Source organism: Gracilinanus agilis, chromosome 3, assembly GCF_016433145.1.
Source record: "Gracilinanus agilis isolate LMUSP501 chromosome 3, AgileGrace, whole genome shotgun sequence".
In the NCBI taxonomy this organism is placed as follows: domain Eukaryota; kingdom Metazoa; phylum Chordata; class Mammalia; order Didelphimorphia; family Didelphidae; genus Gracilinanus; species Gracilinanus agilis.
In genome coordinates this window covers 563,717,227-563,739,743 of record NC_058132.1, presented here as the reverse complement: position 1 = coordinate 563,739,743, position 22,517 = coordinate 563,717,227, and the positions used below count along the sequence as shown (strand labels likewise).

Here is a 22,517-nt window from a genome sequence, read left to right as displayed (position 1 = left end):
TTTCCTATGCAAAACCTATAGGTAATTCAAGTTATCAGTGCAACTTCATACTATTCACAATGACATGAATAATTATTCTTTGAAAGTATAGATTTTTAAATCTAGAAAACTGCAAAGGAAAAGGTAATTTGTTAAGAAGGAATTTTTCTGCAATTATTTCATTTGAATTTTATAAAAGACAAAGTAAAATGTAGAGATTTTTATTCTTGTTTTTCCCCTTCCCTTCCTCCATAGAGAACTCCAGTTTTATATTTTATTTCACATAATACTGGATTTAAGTGGGTTTGATTCTATAACAATAAATGTTTAACTAAACTAGTCACTTACAATCTCTGAGCCTGATTCCTTGGGAAAACAGTAATATTAATAGCCTCCATCCTTACCTGACAGAGATGTGAGGATCAAATGAAAATTATGAAGTTCCATGCAAATTCTTGCATAAAACTAATTTTTCTTTTAGGCCTTTTTACTTATTCTTGCTTGTACTTTCTTAATTGATTGGCTTCTTTTAAAAACTCAATGAAAAATATTATATGTAACCCATTCAATACGAATTATAGCAATGCCTATGTAGTTAAAATTTTCTCCTTTGAATGACATGAGACTTTTAATAAATTTCAATAAAGTGATAATTTTCCTTAGAATAACAATTTTATTGGTATATGGCTTGTGGGAGATTTAACTATAAAGTAATGAAACTGATTTTAAGAGCCACACACCGGTAATCCTAGGTAGAAAGTTTTGCTTTTGTAATTTGTTTGATTTTTAATAATGAGAGAAGGAAAGTAACTCGCAGAATGTTTCTACAGTGTTAAAAGGGAATTATCTTAAAAGAGTTCTCTCAACTTGAAATGATCATTCTCTCTTTAAATATTTCACATAGTTATTTCCATTCTTTTTATTTTCTAATTTTCATTATGTGTTCACTTTGCCCTCTCACTTAATACTGTAAGCACTTTAAGGTGAGGAACTATGTCTGGGCTTTTCCTCTACAACCAACTTAGTGCCTACCACAAAGGCATTTCATAAATATTTCTTGAAGTAATGGAGTAAACAGGAAGTAGTGTTGAGGAGAGAGTCCCATAAGGAACACTAATAGGATATATCAAGTTCTTGCACAGGTTGACTAAAATAATAGGTAAGAAAGAAGAAAGAAAAATTGGGTGTGCCATTGCTCACCTTTAAGGTATGAGCAGAAAGGCACAATTATCCTAACAGAGATAATGGGAAATTCCATGTTGAATGAGTGTGCAATTCCAAAATCTATATAGTTGAAAGAATTTGTGATAAAAGAAAGAAGCTTCATTTTATTTATTAACGGTTGTATAACCTAACCTCTGTGGACACGATAGAAATTTGATTATTAGCTCCTGACAAGATCTACATGAACTGAGTTTAAGACATAATCAGAAAATCTTAAAGTAATAGAATGGGAAAAATAGGGGAAAAAAAGACTTTAGTTGTCTGCCTTCTAGTAAATGACTTTAAATCCTCCAAGGGGAAGGGGTGTCTATTCTTTTTGAAGATCTACAACTTTCCTTGCTAGTCTATTCCAGGATTTTATTGACTCGAATAAAAAAGTTCACCCTAATGCCCAACTGAAATATCTCTACTTTAATTTCCTCTTGTTTGGTCTACCAAGGACAGAGAAAACAACTGCTCAGCATTTTCTTCATAAAAGTCATTTTTATACTTAACCCTTAGGTTACTCTTCTCTAAAAATAAAAGCAAAAGAAACTACAACTCATAAAGTTGTTGTTTTTTTTCTCATAAGGCCTAATTTGTTTCACTTTAGTCTGTTTCTTACCTTATATGGCTACTCTCAAAATCTTGTAATCTAATTTTGAAGCACAATAACCAGTATCATATGCAATTTTCGCACAACAGTCAAAGTAATGTAGACTAGAAAGAACAACATCCAGTCCTTGAGTGCCATAATCCTTTTAATGCATCCCATTATAACCTTGATTGCCCTCACATTGCTATGTCATTGTTGACTGAGATAGCATTTGAGAGTTGTGATTGATTAAACAAATCAGACCCCAAATGAACTCTATAAGATTCCCAGGAGTAAGATAATAATGTTATCTCTGTCCCTGCCTCAATCAAAGGAAGAATTTACCTGAAAAATTCTGAATTTTAGGGCCAGGGGCACCAAAACTCAAATGGTAGTATAAAATATGATGGAGAACCAATAATTCCATCCTGTCTTGAAAAGTAAACTCTATTTGCTATTGTGCTACTTTTATAAACTCTTCAGTGATATAGAGGGCATGATTATTTAGCTATCAGAAGGACTTAGAGCCCAGGAAGGCAAGAATACATACATGGGACAGGATAAAATTGTCAGGGTCAGGATTTAGAATCTATTTATGCAAGATAAATTGATGTCTGTGCCTGCCAATCCATTGTCCATCCAAAGAGGCAATGGTAGGGCTTATCCTAAACCTTATGGGAGCTATCTTTACTTTTGCCTCCCATTTCCTCTAGGTGAATGGTTCTGTCCTAGACCAGATCAATCTCACTGTTCCTTCAAGGGAAGAAATGTAAGAAATTCAGCTGAGATTGCAGTACAAATATGGTACCAGGAGGAGGGTCTTAACAGCCAAAATATGCTGGAATTCCACTGACATGCCAATATGTGATGGAAATGAAATAAGGATGTCCAGAAAAGGCTAAACAACTGCCATTCTGGGAGGTAATAGAATGGATTCCTTCATCAAATAACCAAACACAGTAGATTATATTCTCAGCAATTTTCATATTCTCTGATCAGAGAGTGACCTAAATGAGAGGAGGTTATCAAAGGTCATGTTGAGGAAGGTAACTAAAGGAAGATTACTATAGGCAGGTAGAACCTGGACTTGGGGAAATCATACATCTGGCAAAAGTTACAATCATGAGTAGAAATCAGCCCTTAACTCTTGGGAGGAAATTTTTTGCACTCTGTAGAGAGTTATATGGACTGTTAAGTCTAGACTTCATAGGTCTGGAGGGAATTCCTAATCTTATAACTGGGATAGAATCAGTCAATCAATAAGTATTTTTAAGTTCCTTCTCTGGGTTAGGAGTACAAAGACAAAAATGAAAGTCTTGGTTCTCAAGAAGCTTAAACTTGATTTTTTTTTTTTAAGATAATAGAAATAAAAAAAAATACAAGATAATTTGGGAAAGGGAGATACAACTCTTTTGTGGAAACCAGGAAAGGCTTTATATAGAAGCTTGATCTGGGGTTTAAAGGATTTAAGGGGATTTGGAAGACATATAGAGGGAGTATATTCCAGAGATGGAGGATAATAAGTGAAAAGGAATGTAGACAGAGATGGAGTATGATATATGAAGATTATTAGGAGGACATGTTTGCTGAACTGTAAAGTACATAGAAAATGACCTAGAAAGGTAGATATGGGCCAAGCTATAAAGAGTTTTAAGTGCTAAGCAAAAGCATTTTATTTGTTCTTAGAAATAAAATGATCTGTGGATAATATTGAATGGGGGGAGGGAGTGGCATGGTCAGACAAAAGCACTTTGTTAGTTATGTAAAGAATTGATTTCATGGGCTTAGGGAGGAAAGCTAGGTGGCTTAGAGGATGCAGAGCCAGGCCTGAAGATGGGAGGTCCTGAGTTCAAATTTGCCCTCAGACAATTTCTAAGAAGGTAACCTGGGACAATTCACTTAATCCCAATAACCTAGCTTGCTGTTCTTCTGGTCTTGAAATTGATTCTTAATTTCAATTCTAAGATAGAAGTTAAAGTCTTTCAAAAATGGATTAGGGGAAAGGATGACAAGGTAGAAAAAGTGCTAGAACCATCTCATATAAGATTTTATCCTGTAATACTATAATATCTCATCCAGGATTTATAATGATAGATTAATCTTATTCCTAATGAACGTTATCATATTTTAAAAGATCATTTTCCCAATGTATAAGAGACACTTGGAATCTTATTCTTTTCTTCCAGAGTATTAGCAACCATACTTACTTTGGTATAACCTACAAATTGTATGAGATTGTTCAATATTGAGTTATCAGAATTTGGCACCTTAAGTCCATATTTAAAAAAAGCACCTAAACAAACAATATTGAGTAAGGGTTATTTGCTTTATTTAATTCCATAGAGAATCAATTATTCTGTGTTCACATTCATTACAAGATTACAGGAAATGGAAAAATGAAATAAGTTTCAAGATGCAAATTGAGGGGAAAGAGAATACAAAAGCTTGAAGTAAGAATATAAAACAATATAAAAATAAAACAAAAAAGGGAATTTTTTCTATTGATAACTATAGAATAGATTATGTTTTGATTTTGACTTCTTCTACTATACCTACTCCACAACCTCAGAATGAACTTTAATAAAGTATTAGAAAATTTGGTTTATTCCATATAATAATCCACAGATAGGTAGACCTGTGGAAAAGGGCTAAAATTTTAGTTATTTGCACACATAGTGCCACCTTTTTCATTCTAATATCAAGTTGTTTGAATGTCCAAAAGATTATTTAAGGAAAAAATAAAAGAGAGTTGAATATTTTTGTATGTAAATTCCTTTTCTTTGCTTACTATCTATATGACCTTGGGCAAGTCATTTAACTTCATTAAGCATTAGTCTCCTCATTTGTCAAATGAGAACTGAATTACACAATTCCTGAGACTCCTTCTGACTGTGGATCTATGACTCTAAGATGAATAACTCATATTTTAACACTTTCCTCTACTTAATATCACCCAAGATGGTCCCATCAACATTTGCATTAGTTATTAGATTCTAAGTATCCCTTTTTTTAAAAATCACACTTGATAAATGTCATCACTAAGCCGTTTCTGTGGTATATGGCCACGAACTAATTTATATGAGTAAATTCAGTAGATTATTTGTAGAATAATTTATCAGCAATAATTTTAGGTTGTTTTCCTTCTCACTTGAAGCTTATCATCACTCTTCTAGGTTCCTCTCCTCACCTCTTTAGTGCTCCAGAAATGGTGTTACTTAATGCCAATGAGGCACTACTTAGTCTAACCCTAGGTGCTCGTTTGGGGGTAATTACTTGGCACCAGAGCAGTATTTAAGCGGCTGACTGCTAGATGACTAACTCCAGGGCCAGAAATGGCATTCACTTATGCCAAAGTGTTAAAAATAAATAAATACATGACAAGCACAAAGATTTACTAATTTGCTTTGTCTTTCCCAATTAAATTGAGTTTATTTTGGAAGAGAGAATAATTTCAGTTATGGTTGGATTGGGAGTGAGGGAGAATACAAAGAAAGATCATAACACCTGGGCTTGGGGAGGCTGGGAGATGGGGAGGGCAGAGAAGTGGGCTATTTTTGTAGCATTCCTGACAGTATTATCAAGCAGCAGGTGCTCAGCAAGTCTCACGACTCCCCAAATACATGACACAGCCTATTTTACAAATCAGTAATGGCAATAACCTGGTCTACTCTGCTTCTCCCAAATTTCTCTTTAGATTCCATATTCAGCTACATTTTTTTTATTTTTAATTTGGTAGTCATTTTTGTTCTTTAGAATTATACAGAGGGAGTGTAACCTGAGGAAGTATAGAAGAGAAGAAAGATCAGCCCTAAAGAGGGATGGAATAGGGTATGATTAATCCATAGCAGTATGAATTGATCATAATTTAAACATCTATAACATTTTCAGTGCTTTTATTCAACAAAGTGTTTTTACTCAACAAACACTAAGGGAATGAATTTAAATAAGGTAATTTTTTATTTTTCTTCCCATTTCACAGATGAGAAAATAGGTTCAGACTTTAAATAACTTACCTATGAGCACACAGCTAGTAAATATTCTAATCAGAATTTAAATTCAGGGACCCTGACTATTGTTCCAATGTTCTTTTTATGACACCATGTTGACTCTTACTTTAACAATTTAGAGGGAGATTGTGAGTAACTGAATAAACAGACAGAGTAATAAAACATCCAGAAGCATGGTATGTAGTCATACTGTAACCCTATCTTGGTCAGAATATTTCTGGAAATTTTCATTAAGCTCTAGTTACCACAATTAAGAAGATAGAACAACCAAAGTGTGGTTAGAAGTCATTAGTCATCTAAATGTCCTCCCTCTCCAATTCTTGAGTTCAGGGAATATTACATTTTATTTTGTATTCCAAAATCCTAGCATATAGTACTCACTTAATGCTGATTCAAATCATGGTCAGTACATACTGCTATGGATTAATTATACCCCATTCCATCATCCCTCATTAGTGCTGATCTTTCTTCTCTCTAATCCATCTTTAATGCAGTTGCCACATTAAAGAAGATGGGTAATCCAATAGATGAAATCCTGGACTTGAAGTCAGGAAGATCTGAGTTCAAATCTGGATTTGGACATTTACTATTTTACTCAGGCAAATCCCTCACCTTTTTTCTGTAAAATAGGGATAAAATACCATCTACCTCCCAGGATTATTGTGAAGGTCAAATGAGATTATATTTTAAAGCATACTTCCTAGTATATAGTAGGGACTGAATAAATGCTTCTTATATCTTTCCTAAGGTAATGTCTGACCATATCATTTTGCTACTAAAAAACTTCAAAGTCTCTTAATAGATTTTTGGGATTGGTGATGATAATGTAGATCTTTATAACATATACTATGTGTCAGAAACCATGCTAATTAAAATATTATATCATTTGATTCTCACAACAACCCTGAGAGGTAGATGCTATTATCCTCTTTTTATAGATGAGGAAATTTAGTCAAAAGGAGGTGAAATAGCTTGCCCAGAGTCCCCCAACAAGTGTCTGAGTCTAAACTTGAACAAAGATCTTTCTGAATGCAGGTCTAATGCTCTGTCAACTGCATAATCAAAAAACACATCAAGTATGGCATTTAAGAACCTAGCATTGTAGCCTCATTTCATATCACTCCCCTTCTTATAGTCAATTCAATAAGACATCTAACCCATCTATTGATTTATATAAGCCATTACTCAATTCTTTGAATATATTCCTTACCATATTCATTTTTCAGAATTCTTATCTTTCTTTAAGACTCATCTTAGATGGCTCTTCTTATTTTATCTTCCCTGATTTCCTCAAATATATTTTCCCCTCTGAACTCACATTTTCCAAAAACATTTGGTCCATACTTATCCTTTTGATTTGCATATAATATATCTTCCCCAACAGAATGTAACCCCCTGGGGAAGGATTGTTTCCATTTTTTCCCCTCTATTACGGTACCTAGCTATTCTGCACTGTACATGATAGGTGCTCAAGGAGTGGTTTTTTTTTTTTGTTAAAAATAAAAAAAATATGATTTAGGGTAGAGAAGGGATATGAAAAATGTAACATTGTCTTCAAATATCTGAATGATAATAAGATAGAAGAAAGATTAGATGCATTCCATATGACCCAGAGAATTTAAAAGCCATGAGTTGATGCTAATATAAGTGTAAATTATATAACAATTAGAGCTTTTTAAGTGTGGAGTGAGATACCTCTGGACATCATGAGTTCCCTGTCACTATATGTACATATATACACACACACGTGTGTGTATATATCTCTGAGAAGACAAAGTTAAGAAACCTCTACTTAAAAGTCTGATTTACTATTTGCTAAAGATATTATAGGATCATCTAATATTTTATTGATGGTTTATGTTTTGCTAGAATACTTTAAGGTTCCTTCCAAATTTAAGACTATAATTCTATGGGATTTGTTTGTTTAGTCATGTAATTTTAGGGTTATATTTAAATGGGTTGGGATTTCCTAGAATATACTATTGTGGATTTGGGATCAACTACTGTGACTAAGTAGTTTTCCCCCCATAGGGAACATTCCACTGATATATAATTAAGAGAAATCTGTACTTGATTACTAAAACATGGTTTTACCCATAAAAGGCAAATATAGGTCTTAGGTTACATACAGTATTTAGAAAAATATTTGAAAGTTATCATTGGGAATGTGTAATGAGAAAAGAAGCTGGGTTAGTCTTATAATAAGAGGAATGGATAAGAAATAGATAGTTTGAGTGCTTTATTAGTATTTGCAAAATACTGAAAAACCAGAGACCTCTAGTGTATTGAAGAGTTTGTTGATAGAAGATTTTTAAAAAAAGATATAGATAAGATTCAGAAGGAATCAGAGTAATGAATACCAATAGCAAAGAAATCATGACTAAATTTCTGTCTTTGTATTTTCCAGTGTTTAACATGCTTTCTGGTATATGAATAGTCGATGAATGATTAATTAGTTGTATATTGGTCAAAGTATCCAAACATTTGCTTCACTGAAAGTACTAACAAAAATAATTGTACTGTCAATAATAATAAAAAAAATTGGCACCAATGTAATTTACTGAATATGCACCTCACAAAGCATATTAAAATGTTAAATGATTATAAAAGTACAGATAAACAAAATGTTCTCTTCTACATAGTGGGGGATATATGCCTTTGTGTTTTCCCTCCTATGTACCTACTTTCTCCAATTTGTGTGCCTCTGCCCAGAGGAATTTGGAATGTGATGTTAGAACCCAACAATAACTCTCATAAATGTGTAGGGCTAAGAGTTGTGAGGATCCCCTATCAGCAAAGAATGTATGCAGCGTGAAATGAAATGTATGGAGAGAAAACTATGAAGAATATGAGTTAATATGCTCTCTGGACCTTCTCCCAATCCACTTAACATAGTATATACTTAGTAGGAGTGGTAAGTGGAGTAACTTGCCTTTGCTTATAAAAATTCTGAATATACACGGAAGATAAAACCTTGTCAGTGTTGACTTATGTCTATCTTTTCATTGTAGGATTATTCAGATATTTTCTGATGAAGAGGGAATGTAGGCTTCATTAGTGTTCACTTATTACAAAGTTATTTGTAAAAGTTTAGAAAAGTCACACAAAGTACTTGCTATGAAGATCAAATGAGATAAAGTACTAGAAAGTGATCTTGCTACTGTAAAAAAACCAACAAAATATAATGTATTTTGATGGCTATATCAGTTCCTGGAGAATTAAAAATTACACAGGTAGCATAAACATAAACACCCCAACATCTTTATTTGCTAGTCACTATTGTCCCTATGTTTCTACTAGTTGATTTTTCTTTTTTTTGCAAACACAGTACTATACATGGGTGTATCATCCTTCCAGTATACCAGTGGCAGCACTTTTGGAGCCAGAAAATATGATTAAATAACACACAAAAAAGGTGTCAAATGATACCCTAAAAATGATTGAGTTTAAAATGCAAAATAAAAGCAATTGAGAGCGATTATAGTACTTAATCATTTTAGGCTTTCTTTTGAAGAATGCACCTTCATTTAAAATTGAAAACAAATGCTATTTTTGCTGTTTAGTATTCATGTTGGTAGATTTGGTTTATTGGCTAGAGTAGACATTAGAGTATACATGCTACCTTCAGAATTTGTTCTTTACTAATAGTGTGGTCTCTGCAATATACATATTTAGCTCTTCTGAGTGTGTACTACAGCTCCCTTTGGTGTTCTATATATAAATTTGCTCAGCAGATTTGTGTTATTAAAATGTAAATAATGGTATATAGAACATTTGGCAAATGAAAAAACCAAGTGGGGAATAAACAATCATATTTATTGTTAACATTTGGGCTAGTTTATTGAAACACACCTTGCAGTAACTGTCACTGAAATGATTAGTTATAAAGTTTAAATTTTGAGAATTGCCTATTTGGGCAAGCTATGATTTTATTTGTATAGTTATGATATTCACTACTGAAGTACGAGACAGAAAAATCTTCCCACTACAAAACCAACTCTATGCATTAAATAAAATGCATTTACTGTGCCCAAGATTTAATCATACATTGTTTAAAATTAATTATTCCATTTTAATTGCATTGTATAAACAGAAATGACCTGTTAATTTAAAGGAAATCTATCAGCACAAAATGAATTCAGTCGTATAAACAAGCAAGATGAACTTGACCTTGTTTGAACTTGTTTTGATGTGGCCCAGATGGTAGGCTACATGCTTGAATAGCAGGCTAAAGCGGAGGAAAAACTCATATAGCAAGATCTAGATTTATAGCCTTTTGCAAATTCCTACCTTGTATTGTCCTTTCAGCATCTGTTCTGCCCCCGCTGCGGTCAGCTTCTATCTCTGGGGTCAGAGAGTCTAAAAGCAGAGAAAGGTAAGACTGACATATTTCATTTGATTCCTATGGTCCTTTTTACTACCTGTTACTCCTGTGCTGAATTACAATACAATCAACCTTTGTCATTTAAAAAAAAATGCTGAACACTACCTGGAGGTCATGACAATTTTAGGAAGATTTAGAAAGATTAATGAGCAATGAAAGATGGGCTCTTAAGCAGAGAGGTGGGGGGAAATGAGTTCTCGGGCTAATAATTGAGCATGTTTTTAGTCAGTGTGTTAAGCAGCTGAGCAATATTTGCTCACAGATCTGGAGGGGAAATAAGAAAAAGAAGTAGAAATCTATGAAAAAAAAGAGAGAGAAATAAAGGGTTGCTGCCCCCTAACACATGCCTTCTCCTCCAGTGACAGGTTATCTAGTAGAGATTAATGAAAGATATAAAACAGAAAAATGTAAATGCACAGAATAATTTTTAAATCATTTTCTTACATTTCAAAAGGACAATCAATGTCAAGCAAAATATGACTTCTCACCATTTAAGACCCTGAGACTATCAGTGGATGCTGCCTGTTTTAGGGTCTGTTCTGCTTGTTCTCGCCGTTTAGTCTCAAATTCAAGCGCTTCCTGCAATTTCCTCTTTGCCTTTTTCTCCTTCTTTAGCCGCTTTTGAACTATTGCTGTAAAAGATAGCATGTTGTTAACCAAAGGCATTATATCTGCCCATTGCCCATAGATTATGATGGTTTGGGTCAACACACAGAAAGTGCAATAAGGTGAGCTAAGGGCTTGGATAATTCAGGTCGAAAACACATTTTTTTCAAAGTACTAAAATGAAGCAGAGTATTACTATGCTAAGACTTTTTTTTCTTTTCCAGAATAATCCATGAATTTTCCATTTCATTTTTAATGTGTAGAATTACCTTCACTAGAAAGAAAATTTTAAATAGTTATTGGTAGAAAGAAATCTTATTAAATATAATCAGTGACTATATCACTTGTTCCTTGGCTCAAAGATCAGAAGGGTACACCTGGGCAGGTAAGCCCTTTATAAATTATACTGAGCTCCTTGAAAGAGGCAAATAGAGAGTTTTGTTGGGAGGGTTTTCTTCTCTCTGGAAGGAGTCTTGTTACACCCCAAAGAACTGGAATAGGAAAATTTCTATAATACTAGTTTGTAACTTTAAACAACTTAGTAAGCATATATTAAGGAACCAAAAAAAAAAAAAAGGATTCTTCAGAAATATGTTTGTAATATAAAGGGAAATTATTTTCCTGAGGATATTTCATTGTTGCCTTAAAGATAGTGATCCTTCCTGAACACCCAATTTGCACATACTTCAATACATTCTAACAAAATGTATAATTTTATTTTGTAGAAGTCTAATGCAAGAGAATCTGAACACTTTACAATTAATATCATGAGCTCCTATTTAGAGCAGACATGAATAAGTATTATAGCAATGCTCATGCTTCTCCCTAACCTCCCACCCCCACTCTTTACCCCAGCTGGGACTTTAATTTTATCCGAGAATTTAATGTGTCATCATTAAATAGTAATGAATCAATGTTCTTCAAGAAGTGTGCATTAAATGTACTTTCAGTATGATGATTATTTTAATTTTTACAGTGTAAGTACATGGCAAATAATCTTAACAAATGAGAAGCAAGCATGTGTTTCTCTTTGAATTAAAATTTTATCATGGCTGACATATTGTGAATGTGACTATGACAAGCAGAGCCAGAATGAGCAAAGCTTCACTGTGTAGCTATCCACAGAAGAGACATAATCCCAATTTTACTACTTGATCAGACTGCACAGCAGTAGGACGCATTAATTAGAGGATATGCAGATGGGAGGGGAAGAGGGTATTTAAGACAAAAGAAAATTTTATAGTTATTGTTCAACTCTAGTTATCTAAAAGGATGCGACTGATATCTGAAATATTTGTATGACTAAATTTCCAGAATGTAGAATTAGGGGAATGATAAAAAGAAAACCAAGACTTAGCTAGACAAAATGCTTGGCAATTTCATTTTAGAGAAATACAAATGTTTTAGATTTTTCTGGATCTATTCATTGATGGAAGTATATATGTAAAAAAAAATCTGGCTTTTTGACATGAAGAATAACAACTACCACCACATTACTGTATGCAATGTAAATAAGTTTAATCCTATATTCAACAATAGCCTATTTAAAAAATTCATTTAGTTAAGATAGTGAAGATATCAACTACTTAGATATCCCTTTTGTCACTGAAGACTTATCTAAGGAAATCAGTTTGTATCAAGTTCTTCATTAAATGAAATGTATAAAAGACAGAAATTCTGATTTCTAACTTATTCTTGAGCCAATAAGTACAAAAGACTTGAATTAAACTAATAAAGTTTGTCAAGTCAGTAAGCATTTGTAAGACACAATCTCAAATGCCAACTGTTGCCCAACCCCCAAAGTCCTGGTGCCTAAAGCTCATAGAAAAGGGAAATTACTTTCAAAATAATTCATCTGGAAGGAACAATGCTAATGAAATTATTGTTAACAGTCTCAAAAAACAGTCATACTACTGGCCATTCACCAATTGAATCAAATGGGATAGTCATAGCTACACTTCTGGGTAATGAGACATTTTCAATAGACATATTACTAATAAATAATCATTGCTAGTTATTACCTTCAATTTATTGTTTCACAATTAATTAAATCATAGATGTTTGGAGTGATATGTGATTGTTTTGCCCTCTAGTGGTTAGAGGAATTTAACATGATATAAATACTAGAATGAGCCAAGAACATTCTGAAGTTCTCTCAAGTGGCTGCTTCTTTCAGGTCTAAATAGCTTGGATCTGAGTTCCTATAAAAAATAGATTTCTTCTAATAAAAGTAGAGCTTTAATCAGAGGCAGTACTGTAGGTAGGATTCTATTGCAAAATGCTTCTGTTCACATAACATTCCTTCAACTGAGCTTTCTACATTTGTCTTTTATCTTAATAGTACTTCACATGTCAAAATAAAATGTCATAGTATGCTTACTTCATAGTGCTTCTGTCTAAATGGGCTCATATCTTTTAAAAATATGATATATATCATGGAATCAGAAAGTCTCAGAGTTGGAAAAGCATCAGATGTCCCCAGTCCATTCATCCCTTGTTTGAATATCTGCAATGAGGGAGAACTCACTACCTCCTGAAGTAGACCTTTACATTTTCAGATACCTCTATTGGGAACATTTTCCATAGACACCCACTTTTACCTCCCCAAAGTTTCTACTCATTGTTCTAATTATCTTCCTGGTGGTGAGGCAGAACAAATTAAGTCCCTTTTCTACATGCTAGTTCTTCAAATATTGACTCTCATGAAGCTACCAGAGCCCCTTTGAGTCTTCCATTTTCCATGATAGTCAAAAAATAAATCCCAAGTCCTTTAAACAAATCTCTTTTGATACAACTTCAACACATTTTGCTATCATAGCTAATATTTTCCAGCTTAACATTGGCTTTCCTGAAACGTAGCTCTCAGAAATGAATATAATGTTCTAGATGTGGTCTGATCAGACGAGCACACCACTGGGATGTAATCTATATAATCTCATATATTACTATGATTCTCAGAGAAGGCTAAGTAAGATGGAATTAGCTTTTTTGTCCAATATAACAACCCACTGGCTAATATTGAATTTTCAATATACTACAAAACCCTTGTTTGTTTGTTTTTTTTGATTCAGATAAACTGTTTTTTTTTGATTCAGATAAACTGTTACATAGCCATGCCTTTTGCATCTTGTACATGAAATGTTCATTTCCTTAAAAAGTATAAAATTTTAAATGTATTACTATTAAATCTCATATTATTAGGCTAAGACCAATTGAAAGCAAACAATTAATGCTTGCCAAGGTAGTTTTAGATCTTGACTCAAATATCCAACATATTAACTTATCTCTCCTAATTAATTTGATCAGACTCTCTATGCTTTTATTCCAGTCATTAATACCGTCACACACCCCCCCAAAAAAGTTAAACTCCAAAGACAGATATGCTAGGAATGTCTTTAAAGACTTCTTTCCAACTGAACATCAAATTATAAATCAGGCAAATCAGTTTTTAATCCATTGAAATATTCATCTTATATGCATCTCTCTTTCTGATCCATGTGAATAGTTCCTATTTAGAAGATTTTCTTTCTGTTCCAAAATCAAACTAAATAGATTTTTATAACCTCCTTTCCTCTTCTATATGATATCTTTCAAATACTCAAAAATAGTTATCATGTCTCTCAAACTGTCTACCTCCCAGCTAGACATCCCCCATTTCCTTCAAATAAGCCTTGTGTAATATGTCATTGAAATATTTTACTATTCTGGTTGGCCTGATCAGCACATTCTGTGGCTTTTCATAGTCCCTCTTAAACTGTTGTGTTCAAAACTAAAATACTCCAGATGTGTGTCCTGAACAGTATGGAATAAAGCAGGAAACATCACTGCCTTATTCCTGAAAGTTATGCTTCTCTTATTGCAGGTCAGAATCTCCTTAGCTTTTCTGGTTGTCATATCCAACTGTTAACTCCTATTATTAATTCATTAAAAAGCCTCAAAACTATTTTCTTTAAACAAATCACTATGCCTCACCCATTTTAGATTTGTGAAGTTGATATTTTGAACATGCGTGTAAAACTTAATGTTTATTTTAGTAGATTTGCCCAATGAGATTTAGTTCTGTTGAAAGATCATAAAGAACAAAGAGGGCATTGCTCTTGAATTCACAATGTAAAATGCCAATAATTACATTAAAATGACATTTTAAAGCCATATTTTGCCATTTTTTGCCACATGTTGCCAATATTTCAAGGATCCATGGTTTCTTTCCTAGAATATTCAGAGGTATAGACTGTAATGCATTTTTAAACATAAAAGATAAGTTGTAGTTGCCTCAGATTGAGAGAGATTTACCTACTTGTCCATGATTATACAGCTCTAAGTATCAGAGGCAGGATTTGAATGCAGGTATTCCTGATTCTAAGGTCTGTACTACATCAACTACATCAATATCCCTCGAGGATCTAGATGCACTTCATAATGAATTAAAATCAAATCCTTACTATGATTCTCAATAATGTTAAATAATGCACTAAGGAGCTAGAGGAGCTCTAGCTAGGAATGTGTTCTTGACCTTGGAAGGTTGAAGAGGAGGCATACAGATAAAGAATAGGAACTCTCTTACTTTTGGCCTTGTTTTGAGATAATTCACCAGGCTTCCATTTCAATTGATAAATATCTTGGAGAATCTGTTTTGCTTGAGTAGACAGTAATTTTTGGCTTTAAATATTTAACTCTTTAAATTTTTCAAAAGAGAATGCAGACTGAATGGAAAGTTATTCTTCACGGTTGTCATATTATCAGAGCTCATTCTTATATCAAACAGTGTGAATCAGTAAAACAGGATAAGCAATCAGAGTTACATGATTAATGAGACAATTCAGAGATATTAACACCCTGTGATGTGGACTAAGGAGAAATCATGTAGTTTAGAGATCAAAACAGTAGGCTAAAAAAAGAGAAGGAGCCTATAGTTCAAATGCTCCTGTAAAATATGGTGTTAATAACAGATACAATTGGGAAGAATGCAGTATTTTTATGTCATGCATTTGAAATAAATGTACTAGGGATGTTTGGCACCTCTGCCATACCTCTATTCTTCTGTTCCATAGCCAGCTGCTTTTCAAGAGTTTCTCTTAGTTCTCGTTCCCTTAAGAAATCCATCTTCAGCTCTGTTTTTTCCAGTTGGACTTGTTTCTCTTGAGCTCTGGCATTATCTATGGCGACCTTCAAGAGCCCCTGTTTAAACGTAAAATCAATCACTCTAATGTTGAGCTGCAGAGTCAGTTTCTCTCATTTCATAAAGTGTTTTACCTGGAAACAACCATGCTAATTAATACCTTTCATTGACATTACACTCTGGGCATCCACTGGGGCAGTGAATGTTGGAAAATATACTCTCACTGAAAAACAAGCCTTCCAGCAATCGTTAACACGTTTTACCAGAACAAACTTTAAGGTGTCATAGGTAAGGCTGCTTCCACTCACAGGATTTCAGTATCAAAAATGTCAATGAAAATATTTCTTAAGTTTTAACATTAAGAGGCATGCCTTGGGAATCATTCATTAGATGATTATGTTGTACTAATAAAATGAAAAGATAAAAAACTAAATTTAGTAGATGAAGTATTGAGCATCTATTCAAATATAATAATAATGATAACCTGGAATTTATGTAGTGCATTGGGGCTTGCAAATTGCTTTGCATTTGTTACCATCCACAAGAATTAGGCAGAAACCAGTTATCTAATACAGGGTGATTTTTAAATAGAAATAAAATAAAGCTGTATTAAAAGATCTAGGGAATACGTTGAGTGGCCATTTAAGTCATGGATTGCTTTTTGGAAATGGGTCTTATAAGATGCTTATCTATACAGAATTTAAAAGGCACTTATAGAGGAATTTGAATGTCCACTTTTGTAACTTTAAGGGCACAGCTTAAATGATTGCACTTCAATTTTTAAGGGGAGAACTACATTGTAATTCCTGAAAGTAAACATCTTCATCACTGCCCAGTACAGTTTAATTAAAAGAATACTGAACTTCAGATTAGAAGTGTTGTATTGTTTTTTTTTAACCACTTCTTCATCCAAAAAGTAAGAAAGGTACCCCTTCATCTTGGAAGCTCATTTTAGCTCTCAAATCTTAGGATATGATGACTTCCAAATTGTTTTGTTCTCTGAGGCTAAATATATTAAAAACTTCAGTAATGAATTTAAATAATAATTTCTATACTATGCAAAAAGCCAACAAACATAGGGCTAGACTGATTCCATTTCCTGTATTGTAAATAGGATGAAGTGTATGTTCCATCAAAATCAAAACTAAAAAAGGAAAGTTCTGATTCAAAGTAAAACAATCCTCCTTTATTTCAAGCTAAAGAAGTTGGTAGATTGATTCGTCTTTCTGTGAAGCTATCATGAGACAAATAAACTTTGCATTTCTTGTATATACAACTTTTTATGCCATTTTTATGTTTTTTTAAGCACAGAGAAATTATTTAATATGTACCTTTCCCAATTCATGGACTTTCCACAGTAAAAGGTGGAAAAAATGGTTCTGTCATAAAACAGGTTGGAAAAGGGTTTATCTGTTTCATTTAACCCTTCTCCTAATCCATAATATTTTAACTATAAAACCTAGGTGCTAATACCATTGCCATCTTTACTTAATTCAGCAACATTCAAATATATGTTTCTTCTTCATCGGGAACAAACAATTAGTAACAAATGAAAGATATCATTACATCAAGTGCCCTTTTAGATCACCCCAATTAAAACTTTAGTTTAGCTGTATTTTAATTCTAAGATACCAAATTCTAATTTTCTGCTCTGATTGCTCTTGTTGACTTATCTTTGAAAGATGTACTCTCTGTGCAATGTCTAGAGATTATTTAGCAAGATGCCAATGTTGGCACCACTTAATGTGTTGATTGGTTATATTATCAGTAGCTGTTTAAAATAAATTACTATTAAACTATTATTGTCCTTGGCTGACAAAACACAATATTTTGGTGTTCTTTAAATAAGAAACAATCATTATGAATAAACATGGGGAATGATGTGAAACTGCAACACTGATTTGTGTAATTTTATATTACATATCATTGTAAAGTACAAAGTTGTTAAAAGCATATCGCATCTTGAAGCTATTTCCTTTTGTTACGTTTCTGCTAATGTAGCTAATGGTAATCCATTACCTATTCCTGCTGATTATGTCTGAAAAATATTAGCTTTTAGGATACAAGACCCTCTAGGGACTCCTTATAAGCTATATAAAATTAAGTTTCATTTTTAGATGTTAAATCAGTGCACATCAGTAGGAGTCCGATGTGAACAAAAATCTGCAGTAGAGCCAAGCTGATGCATATGCAAAGGGGTGTTATTGCCAGTGACAGACCTACTGCAAAAAAAGACTGAAAACTGATTGAATTGTAAGCTATTTTCAATGCAGCAGGGTGCTGGGAAAGCAATATTGAGTACTATTCATGATATCTACAAATCATTAGGACACTTCTTAGCCATCAGTGATAATAGTAATTTCAGATCTGTATAAACTCCTTGTATATTCTCCAGGTAGATCATCTGCAAAAAGATCACACTAAATGCTAGGTCTTATTTGGCTAGGCAGTGCCTAATCCTCTAGCTGGATATTAAGTCAATATGCTGCCAATGACAATGTGAAATACAGCACAAAGTAGGATGTTAACAAAACGGATATATCTCCCACAAGGGGAGGTAAGTTCTGGTGATTTGGAAGTTACATAATGATAATTATGCTGAAAATCCACATTCTTGATTTGTTTTTAATATAGTTTATGGCAGAGTGATAGGAAGAGAGACTATATTTGATTGGCCTCCAATTTGTCCTCTTTGGGTAAAGCATAAAGACAGTCATAAATATACAGATTTTCTTGTTTTCTAAGATGATTGATATTTTGGGGATTAATTATTTTCATCACATCCCAGAGATAGAATGCATTGTTCAGCTTTGTTTGGTTCATGTGTTTGTATCTTCTGAATATAATTGGCAACTTCACAATCATTTTGCCAATCTAGAAAATATTTGGTGGGTAAAAGGTTAGTCAGATTATTGGTATAAAGGCAGCTCTTAATGCAATTTTAAAATTATAATAGTATATGAATGAGAAGTTTGTGTATCTATTTAAAACAAGTCTTCATTAGAATTAGATATGAGAATTGTATGTGAAAAATGATCAGACTTTACAATCTGTATATAACTTATAAGAAATCTTCTTCCTAAAATCAAAGAATTGTTAGAGGCAGAAAGGTCTAAGATCATCTAAGCAAGGGATCTTAACCTTGTGGTCTGCAGACTAAGGAATCTAAGGATATATTTCAGGGTTTCTGAGAACCTAAAATGGGGGGAAATAGTACATCTTCATATTTACTAATTTTTCAAAAGAAATTTTGTTTTTTCTCTCAATTATTTAAGAACGTTATTTTAAGAATTATCTAAGAATGTTATTCTAAGAAGAATCTGGCAAAAGGTCCATGATATATGCCCCTCAAAAACGTTACGAACCCCTGATCTAGTCCATACCTTCAATTCATTTCAATTTTACATTCACCAGGTGTCTTCTATGTTCAATTCATTATGGTAAGTTTGTCATTTGACAAAGGAGGAATCAGAGATTCAGTGCTGGTAAGTGATTTGACCAAAGAACTTTGTGGATAAGCTGGGGCTAGAACACAAGCCAATGCTGTTAAGCTCCCTGAGGACAGGGGCGATTTTATTTTTGACTTTTTATTCCTATGCCTAACAGAGTAGCTTTAAACAAAAGAAGGCATTTAATAAATATTTGTTGTATTAAATTGAATTTCCACTTGCTGGTATACTACTCTTTTCTTAAGCATTAGATTTCCTAGGAAATAAAATGGAGAAGGAATATTCTGTGGATCTCCCACCCAATATATCTTTTAAATAGCAGAAGGGGAAAACAGAGACTCAAAAGCATCAAGCTGGGTTTTTCTTCATAAACTCTTGTAATAGGAGCAAATATATGTTCATCTTAAAGTAAATGTGAAGTTTTCCAATAGCTGCTACATGAGGGAATCATCAACTGGGAAACACTTTCATGCATTGCTTCCCATGTTAAGTCAGAAATATATAGGACAGGATGTTACTATATATTATTTTTTGGTCCAGGCATTGGGAAGGATGGAACTATACTTTCCACTACATTAAGCAATCATTGGAATATGGGTATTTGAGGTCACCTCTGAATACTTTTTACAGTCCTGCTCCTCCCACATAAAATATAAAAATAAAGGATATCGGGACTCTACAGACTTCCCTGTGCAGTTGGCTCGACAAACATAACTTGAAAATTATCTAACCATTTGAAATATCCCAGTTTAGAACTTTATAGTCTAGCTCCCATTATATTTAATTTCTCATGCTTCATTATTATTTAAATTAACATGTATATAGGAATTAACATTTTATAGTTATAACTTCATATACAGATATCATCAAGATAGATGTGAATTTAAACAAGAAAAAGTTCATCTAAATCCACAACTAAAATGTTTGAAAATGCTATCCATTAACTTTTTACTTCAATATTTTGATAATTATACTTCAGTATACTTAATTAGTCTCCTTTGTAATACTAAAGTTCATGCCTTTTTTAAAAAATCTAAAAAAAAGGTTTATAGATTGAATGAGGTAGAGTGGTATAATATTTAGAGTACAGAGTTAAAGGATCTACACTTGAATCCTACTTTTTATATTTACCTCCAATGTGATTTTGGACAACTTGCTTTTTTACATTCATTAGAAGTAGGCTTAACAAATTTAATCCAGATTTTTGGTAGCTTGGCTTTGCCAACAAGATAGTCAACCAAGCCTATTGCATAATTTTGTTCATTTAGTTGTTTTTTTTTAACCCTTACTGATTGTCTCAGAATCAATGCTGTGTACTGGTTCCAAGGCAAAAGAAAACTAAGCAATGGAGGTTAAGTGACTTGCCCAGGATCTCACAACTAGGAAGTGTCTATAGTCACATTTGAACCCATAGCCTTCCATTTCTATGTCTGGCTCTCAGTCTACTAAGTCATTAAGCTGTCCTCAGTTTTATTTAGTTTTAAGAACTAGTATTTATTTAGAGCATTAAGATTTACAAATCACTTACATATTGTATCATTTGATCTTCATAATAACCCTATGAATTAGGAACTACTATTCTGATCCCTATTTTATAGATGATAAAACTGAGAGAGAGAAAGCAATTGGACTTGGCCAAAGCTAGTAAGTTTCTGAGGCCAGATTTAAATTTAGGACTGAGTCCAAGTCCTTTGAAGTACCAGGTAAAATCTAACCTTATGCAAGAAATCTTCCCTGGTCATATTTACTCAGTACCTTCCACGTGAGGCCAATGTCTCATATATTCTATGTTATCCATTTATTTATCTATATATTTATACACATATGAATAAGCATATATAAACATATATGTGTGTATATATTTTGAGAGCAAAAACCTAATAAATGTACTTGTTTATTATTATTATTTTAATTTAGGGAGTTATGTTGTTTGGTTTCTCTATTTTTTCTTTTCTTTTGTATTCTCTACACTTAGTTCATAGAATGGTATATAATAAACACATAATAAATTATAGTTGAGACTAATTTCGCTAGCAGAATTAATTATGGTCTATAATGAGTAACACAGAAGTCCAGATTGGTATATATCAATTCCTGTTAATGTGGTAAGTTATGGCAGATAAAATTAGTAGGTATCACTTCCAATTCACTGAAACCAGAATTCTTACATCACTGAGTGAACTCATACTAAAAGGTAATATTTCTCAGTCTATCAAGTAAACTTTTCAAATGAAATAAATCTAATTTTTTGAAAATTAGATTTTTTTATGGAGTTGGTAGCTTTGTCCAGATTACTTATTTAATAATAGTTATTGATTAAATTAGAAGTTAAGGATCAGTTTAGTTGGAATTCTCTACTCCTTTTCATATAATCTTAAATATATATAACATATATAGAGATTCCCAGAAAAACCAAATCTAATTTAGAGTTCACATTTATAAAATTATTACCATAAAATTCAGTATTGATCATAGTGTCATCTTTAGCAGTATTCTACATGCAAATAAGTTTATAATTTTTTCTACATGAGAAATTCATTTGATAAATTACTTCCTCATTACAAAGATAGCAAAACTTATTTTGACCAAACAACTAGTAAATATCATTTTAGGAGATATGGCATTTAAACCTAAATCTTCTTGACTTCAAATCAGGCTCTCTATCCACTATAGCCTGCTGGTTCTTCATAGTGCTAATGGAATGCATTTAATGACTACTCTCACATTTGGTGTACATACATACTGATATTTTTATATGCATAAAAATACAAATACCTTAAATATTATAAATACTAAATGCCTTTCATTGTTTAGCTAGCTATTTGGTAGACTATTGCTTAATTTAGAATAAAATAGTTTAAGCTCTGAATAATTTTGCATTTATAAATAGGCTTTATTGCATTGAAGAATCTAAATGTACTTCATCTCAAATCTTGCTTTATTCATCACTAAAAACATGGTTCGCTCTCTTGCATGGAAAAAAGTTTAGAACAAGCATACAGTAAGTATGTTAAACGCTTTCACATAGAAAGCAAAGAACACCATTATATCTAATTGAAACTGCAAAGGAAATTGAGGTAGAGAGAATGTAATTACCCAAATTAGAATTTGGATAGTGAACACATTTATATAGTATGCCCAGTGGGCCAGCAGCACCATGTTTTAACTCTGAATC

General features: G+C 32.8%; 1 protein-coding gene across 1 annotated transcript in view; it reads right to left on the bottom strand.

Annotated features, from left to right (window-relative positions):
* Window positions 1-6,918: 6,918 nt before the first annotated feature.
* Window positions 6,919-22,517, bottom strand: part of DACH1 (dachshund family transcription factor 1) — a gene marked incomplete at its 5' end in the record, with an annotated part of 484,059 nt that continues 468,460 nt past the window's right edge. The window contains 4 exons of the mRNA XM_044669366.1: window positions 6,919-7,092; window positions 10,075-10,143; window positions 10,657-10,800; window positions 15,805-15,952. Of these exons, the coding sequence (XP_044525301.1) occupies window positions 7,052-7,092; window positions 10,075-10,143; window positions 10,657-10,800; window positions 15,805-15,952 (402 nt within the window). The remainder of the gene's footprint in view (window positions 7,093-10,074; window positions 10,144-10,656; window positions 10,801-15,804; window positions 15,953-22,517) is intronic.